General features: G+C 53.1%; 3 protein-coding genes and 1 long non-coding RNA gene across 12 annotated transcripts; 3 read left to right on the top strand and 1 right to left on the bottom strand.

Annotated features, from left to right (window-relative positions):
* Positions 1-934: 934 nt before the first annotated feature.
* Positions 935-11865, top strand: PIP4K2C (phosphatidylinositol-5-phosphate 4-kinase type 2 gamma). 2 transcript variants are annotated; one of them, XM_019454906.2, is made up of 10 exons: positions 935-1225; positions 3785-3882; positions 4586-4682; positions 5051-5194; positions 7740-7886; positions 8078-8116; positions 8712-8825; positions 9197-9464; positions 9672-9775; positions 9961-11865. In XM_019454906.2, exons 1-10 carry the CDS (start codon positions 1052-1054, stop codon positions 10039-10041), a joined length of 1266 nt encoding a protein of 421 aa, XP_019310451.1. In that variant the 5' UTR covers positions 935-1051; the 3' UTR covers positions 10042-11865. The 2 variants fall into 2 exon arrangements, with proteins under 2 accessions (XP_019310451.1, XP_053750636.1); XM_053894661.1 differs by lacking the exon at positions 8078-8116.
* Positions 11437-13575, bottom strand: LOC109270383 (uncharacterized). The gene is made up of 2 exons (XR_002081507.2): positions 13463-13575; positions 11437-12740 (listed from the first exon to the last, which is right to left on the bottom strand). It is a non-coding gene; the product is annotated as an uncharacterized LOC109270383 (long non-coding RNA).
* On the top strand, positions 12959-18336 carry DTX3 (deltex E3 ubiquitin ligase 3). Of its 6 annotated transcripts, none has more exons than XM_019454915.2 (6): positions 12986-13354; positions 14666-14730; positions 14924-15000; positions 15374-16109; positions 17072-17289; positions 17638-18336. In XM_019454915.2, exons 3-6 carry the CDS (start codon positions 14972-14974, stop codon positions 17711-17713), a joined length of 1059 nt encoding a protein of 352 aa, XP_019310460.1. In that variant the 5' UTR covers positions 12986-13354; positions 14666-14730; positions 14924-14971; the 3' UTR covers positions 17714-18336. The 6 variants fall into 6 exon arrangements, with proteins under 6 accessions (XP_019310456.1, XP_019310459.1, XP_019310460.1 ...); XM_019454916.2 differs by having other exon boundaries at positions 12989-13354; positions 15355-16109; XM_019454911.2 differs by having other exon boundaries at positions 12959-13354; positions 17072-17714.
* Positions 18337-18638: 302 nt separating this feature from the next.
* Positions 18639-25770, top strand: ARHGEF25 (Rho guanine nucleotide exchange factor 25). Of its 3 annotated transcripts, none has more exons than XM_053894660.1 (16): positions 18639-18829; positions 19129-19243; positions 21510-21724; positions 21861-21956; positions 22031-22107; positions 22307-22373; positions 22569-22672; positions 22860-22929; positions 23048-23137; positions 23222-23314; positions 23502-23552; positions 23752-23829; positions 24030-24230; positions 24375-24555; positions 24799-24914; positions 25309-25770. In XM_053894660.1, exons 1-16 carry the CDS (start codon positions 18731-18733, stop codon positions 25417-25419), a joined length of 1764 nt encoding a protein of 587 aa, XP_053750635.1. In that variant the 5' UTR covers positions 18639-18730; the 3' UTR covers positions 25420-25770. The 3 variants fall into 3 exon arrangements, with proteins under 3 accessions (XP_053750635.1, XP_019310454.2, XP_019310452.2); XM_019454909.2 differs by having other exon boundaries at positions 18644-18829; positions 24799-25010; XM_019454907.2 differs by lacking the exons at positions 18639-18829; positions 19129-19243 and adding an exon at positions 19911-20572 and having other exon boundaries at positions 24799-25010.
* Positions 25771-26927: the final 1157 nt, after the last annotated feature.

Raw genomic sequence — 26927 nt, 5'->3', positions numbered from 1 at the left:
AAGTTGGACGCTTAACCAACTGAGCCATCCAGGCGTCCCAAACTGTATCTTTTTAAAAAATGTTTATTTATCTTGAAAGAGAGAGAGAGAGACAGAGAGAGTGGGAGAGAGTATCCCAAGCAGGCTCCATGCTGTCAATGCTCTGAGCACCAAGCCTGAAGTGGGGCTCAATCCCCCAAACTGAGATCATGACTTGAGCAGAAATCAAGAGTCCCATGCTCAACTGACTGAGCCGCCCAGGCGCCCCTCAAACTATACCATACCTTTATTTATTTTTGAGAGAGAATGCATGAGTGGGGTAGGGACAGAGAGAAAGGGAGAGAGAATCCCAAGCAGTCTCCTCACTGTCGGTGCAGAGCCCGATGTGGGACACGAACCCACAAAGGGGGTTGTGAGATCATGACCCGAGACAAAGTCAGACGGCGTAACCAACTGAACCACGCACCCCTCAAACTATATGCCTTTACATGCCATTCCCTCGTTTCCATCCCAACAGCCACTGTTTTAGTTCGCCATCATCTGTCTAGACTTTTAGAACACTCCTCCAGTCATCCTCCAGAATGATGCTTGAGTGGTCCTTGTGAAAGCACATTTAATCCATCGAAACCACTTAAGGAATCTCCTACTTCGTAAAGCAGCGCTTTGGGGAGGGAGGTTACTCCTAGAAACTGGGCAAAATCGGCAGGCGGCGACTTTGCAGCAACCGAGCCCCACCCACTCCTTCCCTGGAGTGAATCAGGCCTGCCCAGGTCGCGTCCCCATCGCCTCGGTGGCAGGTCCGGGCCTGGCGGACAGCCCACCGCCCGCAGGGAACACGGCTTCCGAGCGCCCGCCCCCAGCGCCAGGTGAATCCACCCACCGCACGGACGTTGGGGCCGGGCTGGCGCCAGGGGGCGGAGCCAGTCCCGCACCGCCCTGCTGCGCGCCTGCGGGGCAGCCTCCGGTCACGTGACGGCGGCGCAGGTGAGCACCGCTTCCGGGGTCGGGAGCCTGCTTCGCCGCCGGCTCGGGTTTTCCACTCAGTCGGGTGCACCCTCCGGAGAGGGAGACTATGGCGTCGTCCTCTGTCCCGCCGGCTACCGTATCGGCGGCGACAGCGGCCCCGGGCCCGGGTTTCGGCTTCGCCTCCAAAACCAAGAAGAAGCATTTCGTGCAGCAGAAGGTGAAGGTGTTCCGGGCGGCCGACCCGCTGGTGGGCGTGTTCCTGTGGGGCGTAGCCCACTCGGTGAGACCTGGCATTAGCCCCCCATGAGCCCCGTCCAAACCCAGCTGCTCGTGCTCCTCCGGGCGTCCCTGTTTCCACGCTCCCGCCTGCGGAGCCCCTCGCGCTGCCACTTTTCCCCGCGGCTGTCCTGGTCCCTGCCCACCAAACCTCAGGTGTTCCCCGGCGTATCTTGTTTTAGACGTTGTTTCTTGGTTGGTTGGTTTTTGAAATGTAGGCTTTTGGTTCCCCTCCGCCCTACATTCCACCACCCTAGTTCCGCCTTCTCCACCTGAAATCCAACTTTCTCCCTTCTTCCTGCCGGGTCCAGCCTCAGCCCCAGGCCACAGAGACTGGCCCGGACCCGGCATCAGCTGGAAGGACATTAGGGGGAGTGGCTTTTCAGGGTTGGTGGTAGAGAGGTCTCCGGTGAGAGTGTGCGTGTGGAAGGGGAGCAGGGAAGGTAGCTGGATGAGGGGGATCGTTCGCTTTCCTTTCCAGCTGCTGTCCTTGATTTTGGAACCTTGGCTTTGAGGGAAGTTCCAGGCTTTCCTGGACTTTCTGATCCTACTTGTCCTTTCCTTTCCCTTCCAGAGGTACAACATTTCAGAGAAGCTACCCACCCTCAGCCTCATTAGGACTTATGTATGGTATATTTCTTTGGTCTTAATTGCATCCCCGTTGCTGGCTGGAGTGATGGCGTTTGGTGTAATTGGGGGACATCTCTGACCAAACAGATGGCTGAGGAGCTCTGGTCCTGGGGACACTATGATGGTGAACTTTAGAAACAGGTAGAGGCTATGACCTGGGAATGAGGAGGAGGCCAAAGAGGCCAGTGAATCTCTTTTTCTTTACTCAGGTGCAGGATGCACAACTGTTGCCCCTTTTCCCTCAGATCTGGAGTGGGAGGGATGCCGTGACTTTGAATGTAACAGGCAATATTTTATGAATGCATTTCCTTGAATTGTTACAGTCATGGCAGGAGGTGAAGAGAATACAGTTTTTGTCCCCTCCTTAATTTGGGGTTTAAAATGTCGTTGGGGGTCTGCCAGCTCCCTTTTGCATTTGTGGTTCTGTGGACTGCTCCCAACTCCTGGGTGGTAATATCTTTAATTAGAGAGTATCCAGGCTAAGGCACTTGGGATGGGCAAAGCAGATGGAGGTAGGGCTGCCTCTCATACGTACCTTCCAGGTGACCCATCCATCCCTTTGGGAAGCTTAACAAGGAGGATTTTCCTTTGCTAAGGATAGAGGGGGTTACATGAGACCTGCCTCAGCTTCCCCAGGTATATATACTTTAGCTCCAACACCCCACCCTCCAGCCAACACACATTTACTTCAAGTGTCTAGAATGGAGAATTCCTTGAACATATGTCTTAGTGATGATTCAGCCTGCTTAACAGCAGGTGGCGAGGAGGGGCATGAAGAACTGTAGCTGAATTTTAGGCTGGGAATCTCAAGTGGCTTTTTTTCCCCCACCCTGGAGGAATATGTTCTGCCCTCCTTTTCTACTGAGAACGAGAGGAGCACAGTTTCACTGAAATCTGTGGGATTTAGGTTAGACTGCACTTCATAACCTGTGTTGAATGATCAAGTAAAGTTAGGCAAGGCATTCATTTATTCAGTTAATAAACACTTCAGGACCCCTTGTGCCAAACATTATGCTAGCAAGGCACCCGAGAGATGCAGACAATTACAGCTGGTCCTTGCCCTTGAAAAGCTCATGATTTAGGTGGGGAATTTACATAAACTAGCCATTAGAGTCATATGATAAGTGCACTATTAAAGGTGGGTGAGCAGTACCATGGCAACGCTGGGGGGGAAAACACATCTCCTTGGGATTTCTTAGTACAGGAACTCCCTTTCCACCCAAAATTAGCAGATGGTTGGCTCTGGGGGCCAGGGAGGGCATGTGTTGCTCGCCTCCTTTGGGCCGTGGGTTGGCTTGACTTTAGGAACAGATACCTTAATGAACTCTTATCTTCCGCCCACCTGCATTCCCTCTAGAATCAGCTGCTCTTCTTTACCTTACACCCAGGCAGGTGGGGACCTACTAGAGAGACCTGGGTCAGGGTGGTCTGGAAGGACTGGTCCTGTTTGTAAGGAGATGCCTCCTGCAGGATGTGGACATCTCATTCTTGTTGCTGTTGACTCCCCGGAGTCCCATTAACACTCTTGTGTACTTTAAGGAATGCCTTTTGTTTTGTTTTTAATGGAGCATGGAACTGTTTGTCTTGAGTCTGCTGAGGGTATTTTTTTTTTTTCTTTAGAACTTCTCACAGCTTTAAAAATAGTCCTGAGCTGCTTACAGGGTTTGCCTAATATAAAATGACTGCTGTGAGCATGAAGTTCCACGGGGGTGGAGTGTGAGGGGCTGTGTGTGGGGGGTTGCTCACTGCAGTCCTTGCTGGGCAGCAGAAGAGGTCAACGCATTCTCTCACCTCTGGCAAGTAGTTGCATAACCAGTGTTTTTAAAGGAATGAGGTTTGAGTTGCCCTTTTGTGACTCTTGCCCAGACACAGTGTAGAAGTAGCTCTCCGTACCCCTACTCACTGGCTCCCTATTCTTGTTTTGGCTTATCAGATCAATGAGCTCAGCCAGGTGCCTCCCCCAGTGATGCTGCTGCCAGATGACTTTAAGGCTAGCTCCAAGATCAAGGTCAACAATCACCTTTTCCACAGGTATGTGGAGATCCTTGGTCTTCTCACGTCAGCCTTCCCAGAAGAGAGTATTATGTAAGTTTAAGAGTTAAGATGCCATGAGTTGAAGGTTTTAGATGTGGAAGGCAACTTACAAATTCTATGTTCTAACCTCCTTCCCAGTGCAGAAATTCAGTATCGTGCAAAGAAACCATTGTAATGACTACCAGTGTAGAGAACGCTGGAATATTTATACTAGTTTGTTTTTCATCTGACCTGGTGATACCATAGAGTAAATATATTTGGATGCCCTTACCATTAGCCTTCTGATAGAGACTGCTTGAAAGAAATATCTGAGTCTCCTAAGTGCTCCCGGTATCAAAAGATGCCATTCAAAACTGTGGCACCTATTGCCGATTTTAGGATGTCTCGAACTTGCATGAGATTTGGGAAACACTACTGTTTGGCTGTGCATTAGATCCTGGTTTGTTTAAGCTGCTTACCAGCCATGTGTTTGAAGCAGGCCCCTCAACCACCCTGTGCTACAGACTCTCCTTCTATAAAATACCCCTTTAAATATAGGGAATAAAATAAAGGAAAAAATATACCCCTTTAAAGGACTTCACAAGAGTTTTATGAGACTCAAATAAGGTAATGTGTATGAAGGTGCTCTGTAAACTGTCAAGCCCTGTATAAATGTAATATTGTTAACTTTGTTTTCTTGCCTTGAAAACCCTTATTTCAGGGAAAATCTGCCTAGTCATTTCAAGTTCAAGGAGTATTGCCCCCAGGTCTTCAGGAACCTCCGTGATCGATTTGGCATTGATGACCAAGATTACTTGGTGAGATTACTCGGGTTTTCGGGTGAGGGGAGTCATTTCTCCCTAACAAATGGGGAACTCCTTGGGCCGGTCATGTTTGGAGATATGAGAGCCTTGACAAGTCTGATTCTTTACCTATTTGTGGTCACAGGCATCTCAAAAATCTGATGAAAGCCACTTACCCTTTCCTTGGGGGAAAATGTGGCCACATTAAAAATTTTGCTTTCACTATCATTCACTCCATAGTAGGGTCATCAGATTAAGATCCCCAGCTCAACCTTTTATGCAAGGGTTTTATCCACTTTCAGGCACATTCACTTGACCATTATCCTATGACTTGCATCTCCATGCAAAGAGGAAAAGAGCCTCTGGCCTATTTGTGTCCCCAGGTATCCCTTACCCGAAGTCCCCCAAGTGAAAGTGAAGGCAGTGATGGTCGCTTCCTTATCTCCTATGATCGAACTCTGGTCATCAAAGAAGTATCCAGTGAGGACATTGCTGACATGCATAGCAACCTCTCCAACTACCACCAGGTCAGGCCTCTTTCCAGCTTCATCCTTTCCCCTTCCTCTCTATTCATAGTTTGGCTGCTAGAGCACATTGGGAGACTTCCTATCCCTTCTCCTCCCTGCAACGTATTTTGCTTCCCAAGAAGCACTTGACATCATGTATTTGAAAAGGAGGAATTTCGGGGCGCCTGGGTGGCTCAGTCGGTTAAGTGGCCGACTTCAGCTCGGGTCATGATCTCGCGGTCCGTGAGTTTGAGCCCCGCATCGGGCTCTGTGCTGATAGCTCAGAGCCTGGAGCCTGTTTCAGATTCTGTGTCTCCCTCTCTCTGACCCTCCCCTGTTCATGCTCTGTCTCAAAAATAATAAACGTTAAAAAAAATAAAAATAAAAAAAGAAAAGTGCATTCACTTAAAAAAAAAAATTAAAAAAAAAAAAAAGGAGGAATTTCATAAAAAGCCTCTGAATACCTCGTTGTGTTCTTTTCTAAATAGGAGAAGTTAGACGTGTTCCTTCTCCTTTGGCATTTATAATCGAAAAGCACTGTGGATTGATATGTAAAGGGCACACATACAGCAAAGTATAAACTGTAGACTAAGCCAGAATTAGGTGAAGTGTTAATGCCAAATATACTGTCAGGAATAAATGCGGTTTTGAAGAGAAAATCAGGATAAGCACACAATTGGGGATAAACTGGAGGAGAGAAGCCATGATCACATCCAGTCCTAAGTGGGATTAGGGAGGCTATTCTGTCTGATTAGATTAACTTGGAATGTGGAGTTTCTGGAATATTTTGGTGATAAAAACACTGAATATCTTCCTACCGAAGAAATATATCCCCAAAGTCAACGAGCAAGGAATAAATGAAAGACTCGAAAAATGTTTGGTTTATTCAACAAACACTGGATGTCTATTCTTACTAGGCCCTACATTAGGCAGTAGAGAAAGAAGTGAATGAGGAAGAGACCCTGTAGTATCTCTTGGTCTAACGGCAGAGAGTAGGAAATGAGCATTAGCACACAGCAAGATGTGTGCAGGAGTAGAGGTACGTAGAGAATGCTGTGGGAGTGCAGAGGAAGAGCATCCCAACTTACCTGGGGAAAGAGCTGCACTGGGAGGTTCAGGGAGAGATTTTTAGAGGGAATAGCATAGAAGTTGAGTCTTGGAAGACTAGAATGGACTCACGGGAAAGGTGGAAGAAAGCATTCGAGGCAGAGGAAAACACGTAAAGGCACAGAGCTCTGAGACAGGTATGTTGTTTAGAAATAGCCCTGTGAGTGCATTTTCAAGAATGGGTTAGAGAAAAGAATACCTTGAGTGAAGATGCCAAGTAGGAGGTAACGATAACAGTCTAGGTGAGGAATGACGAAGGCTGGAGGAGGGATGGCAGTGGACACACAGAGGAAGACCTGTGAGAGACTCATGGGAATTCAGGCAGAGATGCCTCCAGATTCCTGGTTAGGGATGACTGGGTGTCCACTCATTAACAGTTGGGAAGCAGAAAAAGAAACCGGTTTTGGGGAGAAGACAGCTTTGATTTAGATGTGTCGAATGCAGGGTTTCTACAGTTCTTCCAGATATAGATGTCCCGTAAGTGGTTGGGGAGTGGAGTTCAGGAAAGTAGAAGTGTAGATTTGAGAGTTACAGGTGAGTAGATGGTAATGAAAGCTGTAAATATGGATGAGGTTATTGATAGGGAAATGTGTGGAGAAGACCTGAAAAGAAGGCTGAGGATAGAACCTTGAGGAGCAAGTAGAGAGAGGAGCCCATGAAGGAGACTCTGAATCGCCGGATGCCCTGTTTTGTTCTGTGTGGGATTCGAGGAGAGACAGGAGGAGAATTGGAAGAGTGGCAGAGTGGGGCTCAGGGTGAAGAGAGTTCTGGCGAGAGACTGGTCAGTGGGATCCGGTGCCACCTACTTGAAATACAATGACTAGAATCCTTGTTGGATTTGGCAACTGAGGGATCTGAAGAAGGGAGGAGTAGAGAGATTTCAGAGGAAAACCGAGGGTATGATCTGATTTTACTGGTTTGAGGTGTAAACGAGAGGAAGTAGGTTGATTGCGGACTACTTTTCCGAGAAGGCTGGCTCTGAAGAGAAGTAGGCAGCAATACTGAGAGATGGCTAGCCCTGAAAGAGGCCACCATGCAAACATTTTTACTACAGGAATCTAGCCCACCAGGAAATGTTAATCTAGGTAAAATCACTTCATTGGTAAGCAGATGTCATTTCTAATCCTGGTTCTGTGACCCCTTGTACTTTAAAGAGGGTCTAAAATAAGGATCATTCTTACCTTCCTCATCTCAAAGAGTGATGAAGAGGAAATGAGAGAAGGCACTGTCAGATTAAGAGACATTCTACAGATGGACTACATCAGAGGAGACGAGGAGCCCCGAGCGGCGTGGATAACCGCAGGCCTCTGTAACAGTCCCCACCACTTTTGGCCTCGTAATCTCGCTACTTGAAGTTGTCTGCCCTACCCTGGAACGGTGGTATTTGAACTCCCATCCCTGGGCTGTTTATGCATTTACTGCTCAGCTTCTCCCCATTCCTTCCTCCCTTCTACCCCAGTACATCGTGAAGTGCCATGGCAACACACTGCTGCCCCAGTTCCTGGGGATGTACCGAGTCAGCGTGGACAGTGAAGACAGCTACATGCTTGTGATGCGCAACATGTTTAGCCACCGTCTTCCTGTGCACAGGAAGTATGACCTCAAGGTAAGAAGAGGATAGCTAGGGCTGAGGGAGAGGCTCCTGATAGCCTGAGAATGGGGAAGGGCCTGGGAGGGCACTTCGATGGTTCGTTTCAAAGGAAAGAAGACTGTGGGTTTGAGTACTTGTCTTAGGAGCTGGATCCTGACTATTCTTTTAGCCACTTCTGCTGACTTGATCTTTGGGTCTCTCCACAGGGCTCCCTAGTGTCCCGAGAAGCCAGCGATAAGGAAAAGGTGATACTAATATTAGATGATAGGGTGAGGGATGAGGGAGGGCAGATAAAGGGATCTCTTTAGGATAGAGGTAGGGATCGTCAGCTACTTATTCTTATCTTAAACCGCCAAAAAGAAGAGAGATGTAAACCTGTGCTGATCCAGGGATTAAATGTTTGGAATGCGCAGTGGAAAAAGGTGCTTTCTCACTGGCATAGGTTATTTCCTGTGGAAGGTTTGGGGATGGATGAAGATGACAGACTTTAAGAGTAAAATGCTTACCCTCTACCCCCCACTCCGGGTTCTTTGTATCAAGCAGCTATTTTTGCTTAAGAAGAAAAAAGAAAAGTCAGCATGAGGGGTCTTGACTGAAAGCCATAAGCAGAAGGTAATGGGATGTGATTTGGGGTACCGCTGCAGTGACTGAGTCTGGAGAAGCCACTAGAGCTGAGAACAGCCTCTGGGGCAGCATTGCAGTGTGGAGTCAGAGAGGGGCTGTAAGATCTCTCTCCCCTCAAAGCCACTGAGTTAGATGTAGAGCCCCAGGTAGAGCATGGTTCTCTGAGACCTTGGGGAGAGGGATATATTCCCAAGGTGTCCCTTTACTTATTTTCAGGTTAAAGAATTGCCCACCCTTAAGGATATGGATTTTCTCAACAAGAACCAGAAAGTTTATATTGGTGAAGAGGAGAAGAAAGTATTTCTAGAGAAGCTAAAGAGAGACGTGGAGGTGATGATTGGGGTGCTTTGGGAAGTAGCTGCTTCCTTTAGCTCCCCACAGGGCGATTGTTTCTCCCATTCACAATCTGAGGGAACTGCTCCCCTTCCTTTTATTCTTTGGGTTCTCTGCATGTAGGGGAGTTGGGTTTGAGACATGAAAAACTCCTGGAGGTGACCCGTGGATGGGGTGGCTGGAATCAGTTAAAAGGATGACCTCAGATACCAGGACATTTATGTACTAAAGGGCAATGATATACTCCCTCAATCTGCATCCTTCCTTCCACCAAGAGGGCCTCAGAAGCTCAGGAGTGGAGGTATAAGGGTGGTATGTGGGAGTGGGGAAGGAGATCTGAGGTATCTGACTTTTCAGTGGGGTCTCAGTTCCTAGTGCAGCTGAAGATCATGGACTACAGCCTTCTGCTGGGCATCCATGACATCATTCGGGGCTCGGACCCAGAGGAGGAGGGACCTGTGCGGGAGGAGGAGTCAGAGGGGGATGGGGACTGTGGCCTGATGGGACCACCTGCGCTCGTGGGCTCCTATGGCACCTCCCCTGAGGGTATTGGCGGCTACATCCATTCTCATCGGCCCCTGGGCCCTGGAGAGTTTGAGTCCTTCATTGATGTCTACGCCATCCGGAGTGCTGAGGGTGAGAAAGGTTCTGGGAATATTAAGGGTGGGGGGCGGGGGTGGGATGGGGGGAGGGGGGTGGGGGGGTGGAGGGCTTGGCCTTGTAGAACAGAGACCAGGGTGGTGGGTGGAAAGGCTGCTTAGCTTTTCAAAACAGATCTGATTGCTTCTTTGGGAGAGAGAATTGGGACAACACATGCTCTTCATTGCTGGTTTCTTTCCCCAGGGGCCCCCCAGAAGGAGGTGTATTTTATGGGCCTCATTGACATCCTGACACAATATGATGCCAAGAAGAAAGCAGCTCATGCGGCCAAAACCGTCAAACATGGGGTGAGGGTTCCCCAAAGCCTTCCTGTCTTGACTGTTTGGGAACAGGGAGCCTTTTGTGCTGGAGCAGTGGGGTGGCAAAAGGACAAAGGGTTGGGGATGGAAGTGGTGTGGAGTGGAACGGAGGGTAGGCAGTGGGGAGAGGTGTCAGGGTGGCCTGACACCGTGTTCCCTATCTCCTGTCACAGGCTGGGGCAGAGATCTCCACTGTGCATCCTGAGCAGTATGCTAAGAGATTCCTGGATTTTATTACCAACATCTTTGCCTAAGAGACTGCCTGACTCCATGCTGACTGCTGCTTTATGTTCAAGGTGGCAGGGTTGTGAGAGGCTTAGGGGAATTGTGGAATGTTGACCACTGTTTCTTCTCTTCCTCCTTTGTTAAATACTAGCTACAGGCTCCTTCCATTCAGATAACTCCATCTTGTTGAGTAGGCTCTTCCTGGCCCTCAGAAATACATTGTCCTATCTCCCCGTCTAGTTTTCTTCCTTCTCTCTCTCCCCCCCAACAAGTCTGCTTGCTTCATGAGAGTGTTAATGTTGACTCACTCCCAAGTGCCTTGATCTTTGTACATGTCCTGTTGTTTCTATAACATAGGAGGTGATGGGGGAAGGGGGTTCTCTGCCATCTTCAGGACCTGACTGGACAGATGGACCTGGCTCAAGAAGCTACTCCGGATGCACTTTGCTGCATGGGATACACTAAGAGTGTCTGAGTTTTGCTGATAACTTTATAGAACTCACTGTGGCATGCCTCCTTCCCAGGAGGCCCTGGGAAGGAGGACTTTCAAGATACTACAGTTGTGGGTGCTGGCATGCACATATGTGATGGGATGTGGCCCATCTTACACACACATGGGGTGGAGAGTGGCGAGCCGGCTGGCACCTCACAGAGGTGGGATCCAGGAGGAGTCGCGATTATGTGGGGAACTGGAGGTCTTTGTCAAGAATTGACTGCTCTCCAACCTCTTCCTTCACCCCACTTCTGCCCCCCACCCCAGTACTTTGGGCACAAGAGCCAAGAGATGACCAAAGTGTTCAAGTCTGGGTGAAGATGTTTGTTGCTGCTCTTCACCAGGACCTCCCATGCCTCCTGGGGCTGGAACCCTTCAGTGGGGGTGTGGGCAGTTCTGGAGGCTGGGGTGATGGGCCAGGGTATAAGGTTCATTCCCAGTGCTAGATTTCCTTTCTTCATGTCTAGCCATCCCTGAGGTTTTATTCCCAGCAGGGGGGAATATCTGTACCTGGGTCAACCCTGGTCATTTCAAGAGGATGAAGGTCTCCAGTGTGGGGGCCTCCATTCTCATCGGCCCCTGGGCCCTGGAGAGTTCGAGTCCTTGGAGGTGTGCGCCTAACATTTCCTTCCCAGCCCCTTCTCAAACCCTTTTTCCAGTTGGATTTGTCACTCTGTTCCTTTCTTTCTCATCCCATACCGCTACTGTGTCTCCCAGGGGACAGATGGCCTTCTTTGTCATCTTCACTCTCCACCCCCAGAGAGGAGTCAGAGCCATAACTCAATCACCCGGCCTCCTCCAAAGAGTTGAAATGACATGTGATAGTCTCAGAATGTAGAGGACCCTGATGAACCAGATAGTGGCCTCCCCTCCCCCTAATGCCTCTGGGGCTAAGGCAGCCATTCTTGCTACCCTCCATCCCCCTTACGGCTTCTACGCTTTTTTTTTTTTTTTTTTTAACATAAAGATGGGCACCAGCGACTGGCCTGTGGGGATGCAAAGATTCTTTGCTCTGTATCTAGCTGGACTGATCTCACAAGAAGTCATGCAGTCATAAAGGAGACTTCCTTTCTCTCCTCCATCTTCTGCTCCAGAGGAAGTAACAAGAGGAGTCCACGGCTAAAGATTAGAGCCCCTATAATATCTCCCGTCAGGGGCCTGATGATCTCTCTCATTCCAACCGTCTACCTTTCCCCTGTTGAATGCAATAAAACTCCGTGACACCAGCAGCTGTTGCTCTTTAGAAATTGGTTTTCTGACCATGTGGCTGATGTATCATGAGCAGTATGGTCTTCATTTGTTGCTTCTGTTTTTCATCTTTTTTGTTTTATTAATTAATAAAAAAGATCTTGTGTATTTACTCCCATTGCTGTCATTGTATAGGAAGTAACTTATTGAAGCCATATTCCTTCACAGGCATGCCTCCCCTCCCCCACTTTCCTGAGGAACACTGTGCTTAGGGGTGTGGAGACCAGATGAAGAATTGATCTTTAAGGTGTTAGGCTCCTAACTAAGAATGTGGCTTTCTAGATAGATAGCTGTGAACTTAAAAGGTTGTGAGGGGTGTGCATGGGAATGAAAAACTTACTCTCCAGCTTTGTGGGAGTTCAGCTATGGGTTGGGGCAGGGAGAACAGATGATGTGACTGCCCCTCTTCCCCCAGGGTTCTGGGCTTGATCACACACCCATTCCTGTAAAGGTGAGTGAACCTCTCAAAGCACGCATGAAGGAGCTAAAAGAAGGCACTGGGTGTCCCCCAGGCTTCCTGGGAAAGATATCCTCTCTGCAGAGCAGGAAGAGGACAGCAGGGTCCTGGGAAAGAAAAAAGTGACCAACCCTCCAGCCCAGAGGGGGAGTGAAGAAAGGGGTGGATAAACAGAGGTTGTTGCCAGTCTGGGAGATCCAGCACTGTTTGGCTGATGAGGTCTTTTGGCTGGTGGAAAAACCTGGCTTGATGTGGCCCCAGGGAAGTGAGTTGGACTGGGGGCGGAGATTGCTCTGATGTGGGAAGCAGAACAGAACAGAGCTGTTTTTTTCTTTGAGAGTTTTTAACTCTATTTAAACCATAGACTTGACATTCCCCCCCCCCCCACCACCCGCAAGGCATTAAAAAAAAAATGTATTCACCTCCCATTCGGCACTGGCCTCAGTATCCCTGTTTGTGGAAACAAAAATCAGAGGCACTTACCAACACCCATCTGGGAGCAGGTTGTGGGGGTCACAGAAGGTAACAACCTAGGAAAAGGCAAGCGATGAGGGAAGGAATTGAAATAGTTTAGTCCTGGGGTTTGTTTATTTTTCAGAACCAGTGCTTTTCTTTTTACTATGACTCTTCTTCCCATCCCGAATTAGTCCTCAAAGGCCCTTCTAGCATAAGGATCACAGAAAAATTGCCCCCTTGCCCACCTACCTAACCGACACTCCTCGCCCACCCATCCACCACCAGCTTGCTGAAGCCGCCACGCAGCTGGCTGGAATAGCAAAGGCAGAGGGCCCCTCCCGGGAGGGGGAAGCGAGAAGGGTGGCGTCTCCAAGAGATTTAACCTCCTACCCTCGGTTCCACACGCCACCCCCTCCCTCCAAAGACTGGGACAGCGCCTCCATTTTTGTTTTGGGGCGGAAGGGCAGGGGCTCTTGCATGGAAGGGGGTCAGAGGAAACGGTGATTATCACCTGTACGGGAGAAGCGGGTGCTGTCCTCCCTCCTACCCTTTCTCTCGGTCTGCACCCCCTCTGCAAACTCCCCCCCCCACCTTCTCGGGGTCTCCCCCCCCCTTGTTGCTAGGGCCCAGACCGTCATCCCAGCAACAGCCTCAGTCATGTGACCGGCAATGGCGGCGCTGACGAGAGGTAGGTGAGCCCGGCGCCCCCCACACCCACCGCGCGCCCCCCGGACCCCGCTCGCACCCCCCGCGCGCCTTCCCTGCCCCCCCTGAGCCCCCTCCTCTGCCTCCTCACCCGCGCGCGGCGCCAGGGGCCCCCTCCACGCCTGGCGGATCCTCTTCCTATCACCCTCCAGCCTTGGCCTCCATTTGGGGGTTCTGGGGACTGCGATCGGGCCGACATGCACCCCCACCCAGTGCTGGGGCTCTGGGGGCTCCGGCGAGAGGGGGACGTGGGGGTTGGTTCTGGGTCTTGCAGGAGGTCATGGGGGGAGGGGTGGGGCTGCCTCAGTTGATGCCCCCAGGGACCCTCGCCCCTCCCGGCTGCCCCTGTCTGGCCTCTGTCTGGGGGGAGGGACTGGCCCTGTGTCCGGCCTGGGTTGCCCCAGAGGAATCGGAGACCCAGCATAAGCTGTGGCCCCGCCTCCCTTTTCTGTGCCAGCAGGACTTGGAGCTAAGGACATCTAGGTCCTGGGTTCCCTCTGATGGCGAGGGGGGTGTTCCACCTTGGACAGACCGAAGGAGCTGAGGTTCTAGGATTTCAATTTCACTTTCTGAACCTGGAGGTGCAAATGGCTTTGAGGGGACTATGATGGAGGCACAAACAGAGCCGCTCCCCTTTGGATCAGTCTAGGAATTGAGGTCACACTAATGGCCCCTCTTTCTATTTGAGCTACATGTGGAGGTGTTGTAGGTACACCTCTGTAGCTGAACATGGTTAAGACTCAGGGGAAACAGCAGGCTCCTCCAGCTGAGCCCCTGCTCTTCCCCACCCCTCCCTAAATGCAGACTGGGTTGCTGACAGGCTTATGCTCTAGTGCTGGGTTTAAAAGGTGACAGTAAGAACTTTGTTATTGCAGGGGTTCTTGCCACTTTGTTTGCATTCCAAACGGACTTCTCCTCAAAGAAGTCTCCCTAGCGATAGGGGCTGAATTACTTGGGAATATGGGGCACGGTAAGGAGTTGGGAGCCTAGGAAATCTTCTTATCCATGTGATCTGAGGGAGGTGGCAGGAAAGTCCTCCATCTGTGTGGGCTTTCACCCTTCCTGACTTCTCTTATCTGTGCCCTAGGCTTTCTCCATAGCCTCAGAGCTGGAGGAGAAAAGAGGAAAGTTAGCATTGTTGAAGTTCCATCTTTAGCAACTTGGGGAGAGGCTGGGGAATGGATTCTGCAGGAAAGAAGGAGAAGAAATGGAAGAGGAGTTTCTGATTTGTTTCTGGGCTGCCGGTGGAGTGACATTGGTCATCATAACCCTTTACTGTCCCCCTTCCCCCTAGACCTGGTCAGCTGAGTGTGGAAAAAGAGGAATTTCTGCTGCTTTCATCGTCCATGGGCTTTCCAGGTATGTGCCTCCCTTGGGAACTTCAGCTTTCACCTGTAAATTGGTTTCCTCCATTCCATGTGCCAAGTAATCCCATTCCCAGTAACTTATACCCAGGTTCCCAGTCTTCTGTTACATGGGCTGCTGGGTTGGGGCACGTGGGAAGGGGGTAGGGGGCTTCTCACTTTCCCTCCTTTTCCTTTCCACCTACCAGGTCACACAACCTACAAGTAGGGAGCAGGGACAGAGAGAGAGAGCCTGCATGCCAATTCTAAGCTCTTCAGGATCAAAGTGAGCAAAAAGGAGGGTCAAAAAGTCTCCCTCCCCTTTAAAGAACCCAGTTTTCACCCAGAGGGAGGAGGGCTAGATGATTTCTGTGATCTTGGGAGGAGTGTAAAGAGAACCAAGACTGATGCTTGGCTCAGATGATGATAATAATAAAGTTATTAAAACTTGTTTTGCTCTTCAGTGGGTGCTGGGGGTTTGAAAGATAGGAGGAGACAGAAAATGAACTTGGGGGAGGAGTTGGGGTTGGCCTTTGAGACAGTAGAGGTAATATAGGGTTGGAAAGGAACCTGAAGTAGGAGGCACTGACTTTGTCAAATAGGGACCCCCCACCCTGAGTCCCTTTCACCCTGGGGGCAGTGTCGTTCGTCCTGTCCAGAATGGCAGCCTGTGGAGGCACCTGCAAGAACAAGGTGACTGTCTCTAAGCCTGTGTGGGACTTCCTGAGCAAGGAGACCCCAGCCCGGCTGGCCCGGCTTCGGGAGGAGCACCGTGTGTCCATCCTCATAGACGGCGAGACTTCTGACATCTATGTCCTCCAGCTTTCCCCGCAGGGCCCTCCCCCTGCTCCTCCTAATGGGCTCTACCTGGCCCGGAAGGCTCTCAAGGGGCTGCTGAAAGAGGCCGAGAAAGAGCTGAAGAAAGCTCAGAGGCAGGGAGAGCTTATGGGCTGCCTAGCTTTGGGGGGTGGTGGGGAACACCCTGAGCTGCACCGCCCAGGGCCTCCCCCTCCCCCTCTGCGAGCAGCCCCACTCCTGCCCCCAGGGGCTCGGGGGCTTCCCCCGCCTCCTCCTCCCCTACCCCCTCCTCTTCCTCCCCGCCTTCGGGAGGAGACAGAAGAGCAGGAGAGCACCTGCCCCATCTGTCTGGGGGAGATTCAGAATGCCAAGACATTGGAGAAGTGCCGGCACTCATTCTGTGAGGGCTGCATCACCCGAGCCCTGCAGGTGAAAAAGGCCTGTCCCATGTGTGGCCGCTTCTATGGGCAGCTGGTGGGCAACCAGCCCCAGAATGGGCGGATGCTGGTCTCTAAGGACGCCACACTCCTGCTGCCAAGCTATGAGAAGTACGGCACCATCGTCATCCAGTACGTCTTCCCGCCCGGTGTCCAGGGGGTAAGAAGACCTATGGCCTGCCTTTGCCCTTTGGTTTAGCCCAAGCTCCTTTGGTGTGCCCCAAGCATGTTCTCTGGCCTAGGAAAACTGGGTGAGGGGGAGTGTGTTCGTTAGATGTGATGTAGTCTTGCTGTCTCCCAGCATGCCTTCCCACTCAGTGCCCTGGAGCTGGGAGGTCCCCCTTGAGGCCCAGCTTTTCCATTCCACGACTCCAAGGCACACATGAAAATCAGGTATGGGAGAAAGGAATTGAATACCATTTCCTTGATGACCTTGGACGTCATCAACTATTCCTGGCAGAGGTGAATTCCGTGGAGATGGTGGCTCACGTGTAGGCAGGCACAGCCCGAAGGGATCTGACCCTCCTCACAGAGCAAGAGCGTTACTTTGTTCCAGATTGACAAGGGAGGAAAATCTTGATGACAGTGGAAGGTTAAAACAGGAGTGGTCAAGAGCCTATGGGTGTTTTCCTGCTTGACCAAGAGTGATTGCCGGTCCTGGTTGGCAGAGGGATGAGGAAGCTCTGAAGAGGAGTAATGGGAAAATGGAACAGGTTAGGCAGGCAAAGAAGCACTGGGAGTGTTTTCAGGTGGGAGAAGGGAAGGCTGCAAGATAGATTATTGTCAGTCTTCACGTTTCTGCTGAGCTGTCTGGTGAGTAAGGACCAGCTACTTTCCGTCACTTTTGGGAATCCGTTCATTGCCGAATTGAGACTTGAGGGATTGAGGCCGCAGAAAGAACCTCTTTAACAGTAAGGGTTTTGTCCAAAGACAGGCTTCTGCTGCCCAAACCTGTCAAGGAAGTCTCTCCTTCCTTGAAAAGCTGTCAGCCTGTTGCTGCCCTGCCAGCATTAGCTGGGGGTGGCCCCAGACAGACAGCTGGCCAGGATGACCCTCTGTTGGCATCATGGGCCTTCAGATGCCCAGCTGCTCATTGTCCACTTTGCTTCCCCTTCCTCCCAGGCTGAACACCCAAACCCAGGAGTTCGGTATCCTGGCACCACACGGGTGGCCTACCTCCCGGACTGCCCTGAGGGCAACAAGGTGCTGACCCTGTTCCGCAAGGCATTTGACCAGCGTCTCACCTTCACTATTGGCACGTCCATGACCACAGGGAGACCGAATGTCATCACCTGGAACGACATCCACCACAAGACCAGCTGCACAGGGGGACCCCAGCTGTGCGACCCTCCTTCGTTTTCTTTTCCTTGGCTCCTCCCCTTCTCTCCATTTCCAGTGAGGGAACCACATCGGGCCCCTTCTCTCTGGGAACCTCCCAACTGGAGAGGACCACCCCCAAACTATTCAACCATCTTTTCCGTCCCAGTTTCTCTACATTAAACCTGGTCCAATATGCCCAGCTTCACCTATGAAAATAAGCAGAAGTGGGCTAAGTTATCTCAGATTTGGATATCCTTAGGGGAGACGGGAAGGGGCTGGAATGGGGCACCCAGAATGAAGGTGAGCATGAGGCTAATACAAGGAAGCTAAAACAGCTAATCCTGACCTTCATTTCTCTTTGCTCCCAGGTTTGGGTACCCGGACCCCACGTACCTGACCCGGGTGCAAGAAGAGCTGAGAGCCAAGGGTATCACAGATGACTGAAGGACGTCCCCTTTGCCAGGCCCTTGCCTTTCTCCATAGGACCCAGCGGAAGCCTCTGTTCTCCTCTCTCCCTCTGCCCCCCACACCACACAAATAGGGGACCAGTCTGACTGGGGAAGGAGTTCAGAGAGGGAGGGGGCAATCCCTTCCCTTGTCCCCCACAGGCCAAGTGCTTCAGTGCAGTGCGAGAGCCACTCCCTTCTGGCAAAAGGCTCTGCTCCCCTCCTCCCTGTGTACATACTCCCCATCTCCCTACCCCCTCCATTGCCCTTGGCTTTTTCTGGTATGTGCTGTGCTCCAGTGACTAAGCTGAGAAAGGACCTGGGTGGGGAGGGAGGGTCTCTTGAGCCCCCTGCCCCCACAAACTTCTCCACTGCTGAACTTAGGTGTGGGGGAGGGGGAATGGGGCTGGTGTGAGCCCCCAAGGAGCCGGCCTTGTGTGTTCTTCAGAAATAATCCCCCTTCTACCTTAACCTTGTCTTTTCTCTCCTGTGTCTCCGTCTCTGTCAGTCTGTCTCCCGCTCTTCTCTGCCCCCTATAAGGAGCCTCTTTACCCTGTTCTGGAATCGCCGCCAGACTGTAGCTTTTAATTTAATAAAAATAAAGTAAAATATGCAACTCTCCATGCCACACCCGTTCAGTTCTGTGGACCCGGGTGGGGGTGGGGTGGGGAGCGGAACCTGCTGAGAAGGGGAAGGGGGTGGTGGTCGGGGGAAATCCCTGTGTATCTCCCCAGTCTCTCTGTCTCCAGAGCGCTTGGGGAGAAGGTATTTAGTGGGCTCCTGACGCTTCCATGTCTGAATCGGGATTTAGAGGGGTTTGTTTGTTGTTGAACTTTGGTTGCAGAGAAAGGAAAAACCCTACCCCTTTGAGAAGTTTGGCTGGGATGGGAGTAGGGGCGGAGCCGGGCAGGGGGCGGATTCGGCAGCAGCAACTCCCCGGACGCACGCAGGCCTTGAGCCCCCCAGCTTCCGTGCCCCCTCAGCCCTGAAACTTGGAGCAGGGTAGGGGTCCAGCATGAAGCCCCCGGACCGCCCCGCCCCTGGCCGCACTGACCGGATACTGGGGGTCATGGGGGGCATGCTGCGCGCATGCGCCCTACCCGGGCAGGCGGGGGTAAGAAAGGGGGACCACGGTGGGGTCGGGTATCTTTAGGCGGTTTCAGGAGGTCTGCACCCCACAAATGAATTTACCTGCAAACAGGAATTCTGCAGGGCAGAAATCTGCAGGAATCTAAGAGTTCCAAAAGAGGGCCATAGCCCTGGTCTGGGTGAACCGCTCCCTCCAACCCAGCCTCGGCGACCGTTTTACAACAATGTGGATTTGACAGAAGGAAGAAGGGAAAGCGGGAGGTCAAGTCTGGGCGTGGAGGGCGGTTTCCTTACTACCAATCTTACTACCTTACTACCACACAGCCCCCGAAGAGAAGCCACCTAGGGCCAGGAGGGACCGAGCCACAGTCTGACTGTACCGAGGGGCATCAGAAAGGGGAGCGCGAACGTGAGGTTCCCGCCTGGGCTCCGCTGCCCGGTAAGAAGCTGGGGGTGGGTGGGGCACAGTTTGCGGTCCTGCGCAAAGTGGCGAATTCAAATAATGCTGCGCTTATTAGCATAAAGGTTCGCATCTAATCTGCATGAGACCCATTTAATTGCCAAGACCTCCAGGCTTCTCGCCCTCTAGTCCGCTGTATGTCCCCCACATCAGCTGGTCCCGAGCCCCCGCAGGCGGAGTGTCCCCACGCCCCACCCCTGGCTCGTCGCCAGCCCAGGCTCCAGGACTTCGCCTTAATTGGTGATTAGCCTCAGCTGGAGTCCTAGGGCCTGGAGGAAAGAAGGGTCTGGCGAGAGGGCGGCACCTGGGCGGTGTTCCCCACAGAGCTCCCCATTCACTCATCCCCGAAGTTGGGGAGGGGGCTTGTCTACCCCTGCGCGGCTTGGGACAGTCCCAACACCCAGGACGTCTTCGCACAGATCCAGGCCCATCCGTCCGCTCCCTTCTCCACCGCAGAGGCTGAGGGGCGACCTGGGCAGACCCCGCCGCCCGGCTTAACCCCCACCCAGCGCACCGCAGTCGGGAGCCCGAGAGGCAGGAGGGAGGGGAACCCGAGGCGGGGGAGCCGAGGCTGGAGTGGAGAGGCGGAGGCTGTGGGGACGTGGAGTGGGAACGTGGTGGTGCCTGGGGGAGGGGGATTGGGGCTGGAGCGCGGCACAGGCTGGGGCTGGAGCGGGGAACGGGAGGGAGAGGGCGGAGCTGGGCCGCAGAGGCCCCTCCCCGCGGCGGCACCGCGGCCGGGCCTGTTATTCGGCTCGCCGTTCGGCCCGGACCCGCGCAGCGCCAGTGACTCGGGGAGTCGGCCCCCGCCTTCTCCCTGCCCGGGCCTAGAACCATCCCAAACCCGAGAGGCCGGAGACAGAGCTGGAGAGGCTGCCGCATCCCGGCCCAGCTTCCCCCACCATCCCTCCCCTCCCCGCTGGACATCTGGACCCTGGGCCACGCACCGACTGGGTTCCGGAAACACTCCCCGCCCAGCTCGGCCGCTCGGCCTCGCGCTGCCCGTTCTGCAGAGCCCCCAGCCCTCCTCCAGACCAGACTTCCGCCTACCCCTGGACTCCCCCTCCCTGTTCCCTCCCTCCCCCCCTCCCCCAGCCTGGAGCGGGGTAGGAGGGAGGGGGGGTGCGCGCCCGGCGCCGTCCCCGCCCCGCCCCCCGTGATTCCCCCTGCATGGCCGGCCCGGGTGGGGGGTGCGGGGGGGCCCGGGCGCCATGCGGGGGGGGCACAAGGGGGGTCGCTGTGCCTGTCCCCATGTGATCCGAAAAGTGCTGGCAAAATGCGGCTGCTGCTTCGCCCGGGGGGGACGTGGTGAGTTCGAGGAGGTCGCAACGGCCCAGTGTTGAGTTGGGGCGGGGGGCGGGCCGAGGGTTCAGGACTTCGGATTGCGCTGACCCTAGGGATTTAGAGGCTGGAGACCTGAACCTGTGTTTTCCAGGAAAGTGACTTAATAGATCTCCAAGATCCCGTCTGCCTCCAAATTTTTATCAGTTCAAGTTAAGGAAATCGGGGAAGGGGCAGGAGACTCTGCTCTCTGTTTTGTAGTCAACTGGGTATGAGAAAAACCCATCCACAATCCCCTTGGGCCTAGAACTGCATCTTCCTTAAATCCTTTTGCTGAGAATCTACTTCAGATCTGAAAAGGGCCAGAGGAATGGAGGAATGAGGATGGGGGGTCTAGCAGGGGCTTTATGACAAAGCACAGCTCCTCTGTTCCTGAGCCCAGGGCAGATAGCCCTCACGAGCTCTCCTCACTTGCCCCCTCTATTGGGTTTGTGCATGTGTTGGGGAGATGGGCTGCAGAAGTCTTTTCTTTTTATAGTGATTACTGCAACTGGTGGAGGAGGAGTCTGGGGGTGGCTGATGGGCTTTTAGCTGCCCCCCCCCACCTTCTCAGGGAATGGTCTGTGCCCATTGGAAGGGGGCAGATTGTAGGAGAGCAGATGGCCACCCTCAGCTTCCAGTGTCTGCCCAGATGGCTGCCCCCCCATATCTATGCCATGCTCGGGATATGGGGGAATGGAGGTTTCCAGGCCTTGGGAGCCCAGGTGTTTACTGTCCTTCCTTCCAAGGGTGCCTAGGTGAAATTTTCTAGCCCTGCCAACTCAAATGAGGATGGCAAGAGAGTGGGCCCTGGGGGAGAGGGGCTCAGCATCATGAAGAGGAGCCTCTGGGAGCTCCCTAGGGGCCCTGCATCTGGAGCTAGAGTAATATCTATGGCCCCTTTTCTCCCCCCACTCCCCATTAGAATCCTATTCCATTGCTGGCAGTGAGGGGAGTATCTCAGCTTCAGCTGCTTCGGGTCTGGCTGCCCTCTCTGGCCCCAGCTCTGGCCTCAGCTCTGGCCCCTGTTCCCCGGGCCCCCCAGGGCCAGTCAGTGGCCTGAGAAGATGGTTGGGTCATTCCAAACATTGTCTCAGTGTGGAAACTGAGGCAGACGGTGGCCAGGCTGGACCATATGAGGTGAGCAGGGAGCACCACAGAAGCATGTATGACATCCATGAAGGACACTGGGAGAGAGGGCAGGTTGGGGGCCACTGGTCATTGGGGAGAGGTAGCTACTGTCCATGACCTCTGACACTTGACCTCTGGCTCCCAGAACTGGATGCTGGAACCAGCTCTAGCCACTGGAGAGGAGCTGCCAGAACTGACCCTGCTGACCACATTGTTGGAGGGCCCTGGAGATAAGACACAGGTATGAAGAAATGGATCTGCACAGCTCCCCAAAAGGCATCCATTTGCTTACTCTAGGATGTTCTTTCCTTCCAGCCACCTGAGGAGGAGACCCTATCACAGGCCCCTGAGAGTGAGGAGGAACAGAAGAAGAAGGCTCTCGAAAGGAGTATGTAAGTGTCCCCACACTCTCCCTCCCTTTTGCTCCCTCCCCCCCCCCCCCAGTTGTGCAACTTCCAGAGAACTGTCCCTCACATTTTAGATTTGATACTTGGAATTTCCTCTGAGGTTGGTTGTGGTAATGAAGGAGCTTCTAGTCCAGTAGGGAGGAAGTGGCTAAATCAACCATGTGCACTACTGCTCTCTTCCCAGGTATGTCTTGAGTGAACTGGTAGAGACAGAGAAAATGTATGTGGACGACTTGGGGCAGATTGTGGAGGTAGGTCCCTTTTCTCTTCTCAGCTCTAGCCCAGCCCTTTCCCTCTGCCCAAGGCTAATTTTAGGGGATGCCTTGATACTCCTCTGTCCCACCTTCCCACCACCCCCCCTACATCCCAGACTTCTGGTGGGGGAGGGGTTTTTCCTACCAGGGCTGGCCCCTGACGCTCCCGCTCTCACCCCAACCTTCCTACAGGGTTACATGGCCACCATGGCCGCTCAGGGGGTCCCAGAGAGTCTTCGAGGCCGTGACAGGATTGTGTTTGGGAACATCCAGCAAATCTATGAGTGGCATCGAGAGTGAGTGGTGGATTCCTGAGAGTGAGGGGGAAGGGCATAGATGTTTAGTAGTCTCTGTATCCCACCCATGGGCCCACTGTTGCCTGAGGAACGTTTGGAGTGGCTTAATGGCACAGCTAGGGTAGACAGCTCTAAGTTGAGTGGGGTGGGGGTATTTGACCAGCCTTTTCCCTGCCAACCCTTCCAGCTATTTCCTGCAGGAGCTGCAGCGGTGTTTGAAGGATCCTGATTGGTTGGCTCAGCTATTCATCAAACACGTGAGGCTTAAGAGGGTGGGGCCCTGGAGGGGAGGGGCTTGGGAGTGGGTCACAGCTCTCTGGAGAGGGGCTTTCTCTCCGCACCCATCCTGCTCTCCTTAAACTTTACCCCTGTTAGGAGCGCAGGCTGCATATGTACGTGGTGTACTGCCAGAATAAGCCCAAGTCCGAGCACGTGGTGTCAGAGTTTGGGGACAGCTACTTTGAGGTCAGTGGCCGAGGCACCTTGGGGAAAGGGGAACAGAATCATCAGGCTTTGCAGGCTGCATAACCACCCAGTCCCTGTCCCCAGGAACTCCGGCAGCAGCTAGGGCACCGCCTGCAGCTCAATGACCTCCTCATCAAACCAGTGCAGAGGATCATGAAATACCAGCTGTTGCTCAAGGTCAGGACCACCTGTTCCCTGGGGGTACCTCTGGTTGGGACAGCCCTTTTCTCGTTCATCTCTTCAGAGTTCCTAAGGTGCCCCCCATACTTCCTGGGCATCCTCACCTGTGCTTTCAAGGGGAGGATGTGAGAGTTTCTGAGGGTGTCCTCAAGACCTCCCTGAGCATTTCTTTTCTACATCTTAGGATTTTCTCAAATATTACAGTAGAGCTGGGATGGATACTGAAGAGCTGGAGGTGAGGACTCCCAGATCTTCCTGGATACTTTTTTTTATCCTTCCAGGATCTTACTGTTTTAGTCTCCTGGGTTCTCCCAGCTCCTTGGGTGGTTTGAGCTGTCTGGCTTTTACGGGGAGGCTGGTTGAGAGGTGAAACGTGGTCTGAAGAGGCCTCTTCCTTGACAATGACAATGCTTCTCTCTTCACCTGCGACCCAGCAAGCTGTGGAGGTCATGTGCTTTGTACCCAAGCGCTGCAATGACATGATGACCCTGGGGAGACTTCGGGGGTTTGAGGTATGGGGATAGAACAGGAAACTGGAGGCCCAATGCTCTTCTGCCCCAGTCTGAGTACTTGGGACGTCCTAATGGGGAATTGTCCTCCCCTGGGACTGAGCCCATGGTTGGTTGGGAGTGTCAGGGGAAGGAGGGAGGAACAGAGAGTGTCCCTTTTCTCTTCTCACTTTTTTCTCAAAGCCACTGTCCTTTGGTTCTAGGGGAAACTGACTGCTCAGGGGAAGCTCTTGGGCCAGGACACATTCTGGGTCACAGAGCCTGAGGCTGGCGGCCTACTCTCCTCCCGGGGTCGAGAGAGACGTGTCTTCCTCTTTGAGCAAATCATCATCTTCAGCGAGGCCCTGGGAGGAGGAGTACGAGGTGGAACGCAGGCTGGATATGTGTACAAGAGCAGCATCAAGGTGGGGAGGAGGCGACAAGGGAGGGGTCTGCCTGGGATAGGGTGAGGCCTCTGAGAGAATGTCTGGTTCTTGGATTTGTTGGAAGGGGCAGGAACCGGAGAGGGCCTAAAGAATTTGGGGGCTGTCTCCTATTTGCCAATCCAGGTGAGCTGCCTGGGACTGGAGGGGAACCTCCAAGGTGACCCTTGCCGCTTTGCACTGACCTCCAGAGGGCCAGAGGGTGGGATCCAGCGCTATGTCCTACAGACTGCAGATCCTGCGGTCAGTCAGGCCTGGATCAAGCAAGTGGCTCAGATCCTGGAAAGCCAGCGGAACTTTCTCAATGGTGAAGCTCTCACCCTCCCTCCCCCACATGTTCCTTCGGCCCTTTGACCTCCTGAATCCCTCCCTCACTGCCCAGTCTCCAATCCCTGCCCTCTGACCCCAGCTTCTCTTCATCTCCCCAGCAATTTATACTGGCTGACAGTTCATGGGAGGAGGGCAAAGTGGGAGGGTGGTCTGGGCAGAGCTCTTAGGGAAAAGGCCTGTCTCTGTTGTAACTCTCCTTCTGTTCCTCTCTTTGCCCCAGCATTGCAGTCACCCATTGAGTATCAGAGAAGGGAGAGTCAGACCAACAGCCTGGGGCGGCCAGGAGGGCTTAGGGTGGGGAGTCCTGGGAGAATCCGGCCTGGAGACCGGGCCCAGGTCAGCACACAAGCACCCATCAACGGCTCTCTCCCCTCCCTGCTGCTGTTGCCCAAAGGGGAGGTGGCCAGAGCCCCCCTGCCCCTGGACACACAGGTATGAGGAATGGAGCACCCCTGTTATAGAATGGGGAGGGCTCCTCTTGTTCTGGGATCCCTAAATTCCCTTCCCCACATATTTCCTTACAACCACCACCTGCCTTTTGTCTGCCCCTTCCTCCTGCCCTACTCTTACCCATCCCTCCTCCAGTTCAACCCTGGGAGAGGCTGATGGTCTCGGATCATCTAAGATGCCTGGCAAGAGGAGGTGGCTTGGCTAGGGCATGCACTGAAAAGACAGGAGTGAGGGTGGATTCCGGAACTTTTTTTATCCTCTGACTTGAGTCTTTCCTCAGGCCCTCAGTGACTTCCCCCAAGCTCCTCGTGACTCTCCTCCAGCTCCACCAATCCCAAACACCCCTCCCTGCCAAGCCAGACTTGCCAAGCTGGATGAAGATGAGCTGTAACTGGTGAAGGCCTGGGGTGGTGCTGGCCCGGCCACCCTATTTCCCGAGGAACTTCAGGGCAAACCTTCTGGCACCACCTCAGAATTCCTTCTTGATGTGTCTGGAGAGGGGGCAAGGCTGGGAGTGGTGTTGACTTGGACGAGGATACCTAGACTCAAAAGGACTTCTTTCTGTTTAAGGAATGTAGGTTCCTTCAGCTCCCACCCCTTCTGCATGCATCACAGGTGCCCCCCCAAAAGGAGGATGTGTGGGTGGGTGGGAGGGCTGGGGCAGGGGCCAGGTAAAAATGATTGGTTTTGATTTTGATTTTGTTTCTTTCGGTTTTCTGAAAATAAAGGTTTTGTGATATCACTAAGGCTGCTGTCTCTGCAGAGGGAAGGGGAGCTATGGGAGGGGTTGGTGGGGTGAAGTGAAATGGAGAAACCAGCTGGCGTGTGGACAGTCTGGTGAGAGGAGGACACAGGGTGTAAGAGAAAAGATGTCACTGTCTTTGTACCTGACCGACAGCTGCAGCATCTCACAGTCTAGACCTGGAACTTGGGACCACTGGAAAACCCTAGTTCCTAGATGTATATCCTGCCCTTTCCCCAGCCTTTTTCTCCCATCTCTCCATTCTAGACTCCATTGGGAAGTCCAGTGTGGTCTGACTTCCCACCATTCCCCCAATACCCAGATTCTAAAGCACTAAATGCCCGAGTACCTTTCCTTCTGAGGCCTCCAGGTTCTGCTGAGGGAGAATGGAAAGGTGGAGAGGAGGCTGGGAGCTGTGGCCCTTTTCAGCTTTGGATCTCCTTCTTTTTGCGGTCTGTGAGGTCATAAGGCATATCCATCGTGAACAGGAAAGGATTCTTCTTCAGGCCACAGACCCAAGATGCAGAGCCCACAGGGGCCTTCACCCTTCCCTACTTCTGGGACAGCCCCTGGGACAGAGAAAGCCAAACACGCCGAGATCCATGTTCAGATGCCCTATCCTGGGTCCGTGGGCATCCGTGTGTCCACTGTGTCCTTTGTCCCCTGGGCTTGGTCACGTGTACTTGGGCTTCCTCAGCAGACAATAGGCTGCTGGGGTGGGAGGGTGAGGAGGAGCAGGAGCCTCCCTGTGGGCCTGAGGTCCCTTTGGCCGACAATGGGGGGAGGGACCTCTAAGGGGGGGGGACAGGACGTACAACCCAGATAAGACTTCTGGGGAACAATAGGAGGAATTGAAGAGGGGAGACCCACCCTCCCTGTACCCCACCCCCAGGGCTTTGGGGTCAGGGACTGGGGACCAGAGGGTGATGGGGAGGGGTGCCAAGCATTCTTGTAAATGGAGGAGGGGATGGGGAAAATAGGATTCTGGAGCTCAGAACCTCTGTATCTCTTGAGGGACCACGGGTACATGAGGTGGGTGCATGCCCCTTTTGAACTTAATTTAACCACAAATATAAGTTTTTGAGGACCTACTTTGTACATGTAGCTGCGGCCCAGCTCAGCAGTTTGTGATGCTTCTCTGCCCACAGAGCCTCTTA

The sequence above is a fragment of the Panthera pardus genome, unplaced genomic scaffold, assembly GCF_024362965.1.
Source record: "Panthera pardus isolate Hobbes unplaced genomic scaffold, ASM2436296v1 HiC_scaffold_6, whole genome shotgun sequence".
NCBI classification, from domain to species: Eukaryota; Metazoa; Chordata; class Mammalia; order Carnivora; family Felidae; genus Panthera; species Panthera pardus.
Note: the sequence above shows the minus strand (reverse complement) of the source record. Positions and strands in the feature narration are given on the sequence as shown.